The sequence below is a fragment of the Epinephelus moara genome, chromosome 22 (genome assembly GCF_006386435.1).
Source record: "Epinephelus moara isolate mb chromosome 22, YSFRI_EMoa_1.0, whole genome shotgun sequence".
Classification (NCBI taxonomy): domain Eukaryota; kingdom Metazoa; phylum Chordata; class Actinopteri; order Perciformes; family Serranidae; genus Epinephelus; species Epinephelus moara.
In genome coordinates, this window is record NC_065527.1 from 39,262,197 (window position 1) to 39,269,190 (window position 6,994).

At 38.3% G+C, this 6,994-nt stretch overlaps 1 protein-coding gene across 1 annotated transcript in view; it reads left to right on the plus strand.

Annotated features, from left to right (window-relative positions):
• LOC126383559 (saxitoxin and tetrodotoxin-binding protein 1-like) overlaps positions 1–6,994 on the plus strand; it is a 31,682-nt gene that overhangs the window by 7,658 nt on the left and 17,030 nt on the right. The window contains exons 4-6 of the mRNA XM_050034073.1: positions 1,090–1,215; positions 1,344–1,463; positions 1,585–1,754. Of these exons, the coding sequence (XP_049890030.1) occupies positions 1,090–1,215; positions 1,344–1,463; positions 1,585–1,754 (416 nt within the window). The remainder of the gene's footprint in view (positions 1–1,089; positions 1,216–1,343; positions 1,464–1,584; positions 1,755–6,994) is intronic.

Here is a 6,994-nt window from a genome sequence, read left to right on the forward strand (position 1 = left end):
AAGTAAGCGGCTTCTTTTGCCCAGATGCTCCACAGAAAGATTGAGGAAGTCCTTTGTTCCTGCAGCAACCAGGCTTTTTAATTTGGATTGCTGATGTCATGTCTTGCTGCTATACTAGTCCTTGTACATTGCACTTAAACTTTAAATTGTAGCTACACTCTCTTGCTGTCATGTCTTGCTGTTATACTTTTCCTTGTACATTGCACTTTAAATTGCAGCGACACTTTCTTGCTGTTATAACTTGCTGCTATATTTGCTTGTACATTGCACTTTAAATTGCAGCTATTCTCTCTTGCTGNTATATTTGCTTGTACATTGCACTTTAAATTGCAGCTATTCTCTCTTGCTGTTATAACCTGCTGCTATACTCGTCCTTGTGCATTGTACTTTTAAATTGCATTTGTACTCTTTTTATTCTTTTTAATCTTTATTTTTATTTATTTATTTATTTTTTTTCTGGTCATTTTGCTATTGTTGTATTGGACCACTGCACTCCTAGGTGACGTTGTTGTATATGTATGTCTTGTTGTTGTACTGTATGTTGGCCATGGTGGCAATCCAGTTTCCCCCTTGGGGATTATTNCTTGTGCATTGTACTTTTAAATTGCATTTGTACTCTTTTTATTCTTTTTAATCTTTATTTTTATTTATTTATTTATTTTTTTTCTGGTCATTTTGCTATTGTTGTATTGGACCACTGCACTCCTAGGTGACGTTGTTGTATATGTATGTCTTGTTGTTGTACTGTATGTTGGCCATGGTGGCAATCCAGTTTCCCCCTTGGGGATTATTAAAGTTAATCCAATCCAATCCAAAAGACAACACAGTACAGTATAGTATAGAACAGTACAGTTATATTACAGTATAGACCTGTTGATATAGTGGTGGTGGTGGTAGTAGCAGCAGATTCTCTTGATGTATTATCATGCACGTTTGTTACTATTATGATTAATGCTGAAATGTTTCTTCATTTTGATAATACTTCTTGATACTATGATCATACAACTGTGGTTGTTGCTCTTGATGTTGCTGTTCTTGTTTTAGTGATGACGTATGTTGTTTGTGTATTTGTGTGTGTGTTTGTGTTAGCAATGGAGACGCATGGAACTATTAGTCCGGACAATGAGTTAGGTCATGTGGATTTCTATGAGAGCTGCCCTGACTGTCTGGTGCTTGTCTACATGAGCTCTGAAGGCCACTTCCTGATGATCTACAGTAAACTCACCACACACACACACACACACACACACACACACACACACACACATACATATCCTTGTCTTTACACAAAAACTTTAAGGAATAGTTCAAGTGTATGTTTTGTGTGCGTGTGTGTGTTTCAGAGAAGGACGGGGAACATCGCGATGCTGAGTTGTTGAAAGCAGCTCACAGCAATCACACCAAACTGGCAGAGTGTCTGGGATTCCCTCATGACAAAGCGTTCCACTACGATGGAGCTACAGGTCCGTTTCTGTGTGCGGTCTGCATGTTTTTACTCCCACAGTCGATAGTTCAAGTAAAAACTGCAAATAAGTAAATGACATAACTGATACAATTAAATTATTTATCTTCTCGTCTCCACAGATTTTTGTCATAAGAAATCATCTCCAGATGAGGTTGAACACCATGACAAGGATGACCACCATGACAAGGCTGACCACCATGACAAGGCTGACCATCATATCAAGGCTGACCAGCATGAGAAGACTGAACAGCACGAGAAGGTTGATCCAACTGAGAAGGCTGCAGAGTCCTGAATGACAAACATCAGAGTGTCAACATATATCAGAAATGTCCTCAACTGTTAAAATAAAATTAAATACTAAAACCTGGATGTGTGGTTTTGCTTTTTTCAGGTGGCTTCACATCACATTATTGTTTGTTGTTTTGGACTGAATCACTTTCAGATTCCGCCACTTCATATGCCCACCTAAAAGGTCCACTCTAAAACGTAAAGCATAATGCCAGACGAGGTGTCCATTATCAGGAATTACTGGACAACAGGTTATAATAATAATAATTGAAAAAAATAAAGATAGATAAATACTACTACTAATAATAATAATAATAATAATAATAATAACGGTAAGTGCTATATCATAGGCAACTAGACTTACTTGTATTTCTTGAAGACGTTTCGCCTCTCATCCAAGAAGCTTCTTCAGTTCTAAATGACTGGTACGGAGTTGCAGGCTTTAAACCCTGTGTGGGTGCGAACCCCTCCAGAGTAGTTAGGGATCCCAAGACTGCATTGTAGGTGGGTGATAAGTGGTACCATGACCTGGATGACTGAGAATCTTCACCGACAATAATAATAATGATAACTTTATTTATATAGTCAAGACATTTGACAATTTAAGACGCCTGCATTACCAACAGGTTTTATGACAATCATATCAATCAGTCATACAGATGCTCATTCATTGATGTCCAAATCTTTACCAGGCTACGCTCTTCTTTGGAAACACTGTCGCTTTCTATTGGTCAACTGCAGAAACATTTTGGGGACATGCTTTAATGGATTAGTTAAAAAAGTCCACCGAGTTTGGTGATGTTGGAACAAACCCTCATTTATTGATGGACAAATTTTGAGAAAGACCATTAGCTTGGAACTTGTGGCACCACTTATTGACTGATTTTAAAATAATTTAACAGATGTGGTTCACCATTATTATTAAACATACCCTACAAATTTTGTAATGATCAATTTCTGATTTATAGTCTGATTTGTGTTACCCCACGCCCACTGTTTTGCATTTGTGGTGCCCCTAGTGGCCAATTTAAATGAAAAATTTCAGGATATGTTCCTGGTCCCTTTTAAGACATTGCTTGCAGGGTTTGTGATAGTTGGCCAAAACGTTGTGGAGTTATGTGCTGAGCCACGCCCCATCCGAAGTTCATTAGTCAATATCTTCAAAACGAAATGAGATATCAATAACAAAGTGTTGGTGATAAAATTCTGAAAAAAAATCTCACATCATTCTGCTGATTTCGGGAATAGTGTCAAATATTTTTGGTGACATTTGTTGAAAAATAAGATGAAATGGGACTTCCGGCGTATGGCCAATATGGTGGCAGTATTGAAAGCGAGCTCCCCGACTATGTGTTATAAAAGCTCTATGTTGTCATTATTTAGAAAGTGCCTGAAATTTAAAAGCTCTATGGAAAGGGCGTTGAGTATGTCAAGAGAAAAACAGCAGGAAACAGTTGGCACAGGATGTGAACTTAACATTGGACTCACTCGACTCTTGCCCCACCTTCAAATCCTTCTGGTTTTAAATAACTTTTTTCGGTCCAATGAGAACTTGTTTGGACCTGATGGTTGAAAAGGATGTGTCAAGTAAAGTTGGTAAACAGAGATGGCTGGTTGTTTTATTGTTGCTTGTATCTGGTGACGTGAAACTTAACCCTGGCCCCGAGTTGCAATGTACTCAGACCCCATCTGATCTTAAATCTGTCTGGTTTAAAAATTACTCATCTGAATGTGCGCAGTTTGGTACCCAAAATGGATATGCTTAGAATATGGGTTAAATCAACTGATGCAGACATTGTTGTACTATCCGAAACTTGGCTGAGAAAATCTGATACTAATAAAGATATATATATATTTATGGGTACAATGTTTATCATGCTGACAGGCCTAAGAAAGGTGGCAGTGTCGCTATTTATGTGAAAACAAAGTTTACGTAAGGGTAATACTGTCTGAATCAATCTGCAAGCAACTGGAATTTCTGGCAGTGAACATGGAAATAGCAAAAGGCCTCAGTATCACCGCAGTTGTGTGTTACAGACCTCCGTCTGCTGTAAACGATGTGCTACAGTCTTTAACGCACCTTATATCCAAATTGAATTACAGCGAGATTATTTTGGCTGGTGATCTGAACTGGGACTGGCTTAAACCAGTATCTGATCATTTTAAATCTTTCTGTGATTCTCTCAATCTTACCCCGTTGATAAATTCACCAACTCGTCCAAATCTTAAATGCCCTGAGAGGGCCACTTTAAATGACTGGATCCTGACCAATGTTCCTCATAAATTTTCAGCCTTTGGGTTTTTTTGCAATGACCTAAGTGATCATAGTCTGGTTTCTGATGTCAGGGACACCAGGATCCCTAAAACTAAGCCTGTGTCATTTGTTAGAGGAACCGCAAGCATTTTAATGAACAGGGACTTTTTCACGATATGTTTCATTTTAATTGGAGTAGAATAGAGCTGATCCCCGACGTGGAGACAGCCTGGGCATTCTTTAATGACAGTTTTATGCACATAAAAAAACAGACACGCCCCTTTTAGGAAATATAGAGTAAAGGAGAGGGACAACCCTTGGTTTTTCTCTGAGCTGGCTATTATTCATGAGCGTAATGTGGCTTGGGCTAAGGCAAGAACAACAGGTACTACCGCCGACTGGCTAGTTTTTAGACAATTAAGAAACAAATGTTCCTCTCTGATTAAGAATGCCAAATCAGAATATTATTTTTCTACCACCACTGATAACCTAAACGATCCTAGGAGGTTTTGGAAAACCATAAAATCCCCTTCTGTGTCTAACAACTCTCAAGCCGTACCCACCTCTATTGTGAAGGATTCTGTGATTGTTCACGATAAAATCGAGATATTGAATTGTTTTAATGAGCATTTTATTTCTTCTGGTTCTCTGTTTAACTCTACTTGATCTGCACCTGTGAAGCCCAGTACTGATGCCCCAGGGTATACTGGTCAGACTTTTAACTTTATACCTTTCTCTGTGGAGGAAGTTCATAAAGCTCTAAAAGCTTTAGATCACAGAAAATCCCCAGGACCTGATTCTATGGATCCATACTTTCTGAAATTAGCAGCTTATTTTATAGCAAAGCCTCTTATTTGTCTCTTTAACCTTTCAGTTGAAAGTAAGGAAATTCCTTTATGGAAAGCTGTGTTTGTTCGCCCCTTGTTAAAAGGAGGTGATCCAGCTACCTTAAACAATTACAGACCAATATTCAATTTGTCAGGTTTGGCAAAGATTCTTGAAGCTCTTGTGGCTAATCAACTTAAGGAGTTCTTATATGAAAATAATATTTTATCAAGCTACCAATCTGATTTTAGAAAAAAACGTAGAACTGTTACAGCTGCTCTGAAGGTAGTTAATGACATTTCTGTTGCACTTGATAAGAAGCAACATTGTGCATCACTTTTCTTGGACTTGTCTAAAGCTTTTGATACTGTTGATCACAACGTTTTAAAACTCAGACTACTCAGCTCGGGACTCTCTGGACAAGCAGTTGCTTGGTTCTCCAAGTAGTGGCAGATCCCAGTGCATTAAGAGTGAAGATCTATGCTCAGATATTGTAACTGTTTCCAAGGGTGTACCACAGGGCTCTGTATTATTTACTATTTATATAAATAATCTGGGTCAAAGTGTGTCAGAACCTGGGGGGGGGTATATTCATATAATCAGCTGGCTCCAACTGACGCTAATTCAAGCCTCACCTGTTAAGCCTCAACTCATACACGCGCCCAGGTAAGATAAAAAGCCCACACTAGTCGAGTACCGAAAATGTTGCAAAATGTCAAAAAGCATCCTTATGGAAGTGTATGAGGACTATAAGGACATAATTAGGAAAAAAGCCAATACTGCAGCGATTAATAAAGCAAGGGAGGTGGCGTGGCAGAATATTGCTGACAGGCTAAATGCGTAAGTGACAAAGAAAATTCAGCATTTCAGCATAATATCATGTTATATAAATCCCGCATCAAAGGGACAAAATATATGTAGATAAGAACACCTATTAAATCTAACAATTCAGGTATACCCAATGAAATTCACCAAATGTGTAAATTAATATAAGTGATAGATTATTTATCATATTTATCTACTGATTCTTATGTAGATTTCAGATGATGCATTTAATTAAACTATTTTATGTCAATCATCGCATTTATCACATAATTGATTGTAGATTATGACATTTCTGAAATGATCAGTTTATAGGAAATAATCACGACATTTATCTATTGATTGTAGAAAATGACATTTAGCAAACCCATCAATTCAGTGGAGATGAGGAAACCTATTAAGTGAATGCAGGTGATAGTGAATCAATTATCTATTTCTCATCATTTGGGAGTCAATTGTAAGCTCTATCCCTTATATCAAAATAAGGAAAATCCCCTTAAATGTATGGAATGTGCTATAGGATGAGGAACAGACAAACCACAATGGTGTGTGTCCCATTTTAATTTGGTTGCTTTGTGTCATGGTTAATTCATAAATATAAAAGACAACCATATGTTAATGTGATCATCTCAAGCCCTATGCATGATGTATGGTGATGCTAGAAATAATCAAAATGAATAGAAAATACACCCTTTTTACCTCTCTGCAAACAGTTGCCTTGCTTAGCCTCTCAGCATCACCAACACTATACAGGAATGTACCGCTAGCAAAGAACCTCAGTGCAATACAAACTGACTGCACAGTGGTCAGAGACTGGCTGCGGCGTATGACCTTTATAATGTGTGGTTCCAGCAAACTGCATAGATACACTATGCTTTGCCTGCTGAGCCAGTACCTCTCCCACAGAAAGGAGTCCATCTGTATCAGTGGGTTGGTCCTGTCCTGGAAGACCCTTGGGGCTGGTGGTGGTTGGAAGGCCCTCTGGACAATGTGGGCCTCCTCATCAACAGGATCCTCGATGAAGGGGCAAGCCATTATTTCCTAATTTACTCTCTCTTGCTCTGTCTCTGTGTCTCTCTGGGTTTGTCCCTCTCCTTCTCTTGGATGCACTCCTTATATGGCCGTTGTCAGTTGACCTTAATTGGCTGTGAATTTACTAGCCAATTGGTTTGGTGTACATATACAATCTTTTTTTAATGCCTCAGTTTCATTTTATTATAGTTTTGTTGTTATTAGTTTGATTTTGGCTTTACTGTTGTGTTTTTTTAATTCTTATTTTTATTACATTTTAATTTGTTTAGGGCCGATCATCTGTTCCAGAACCACGGTCGGACGGTCGG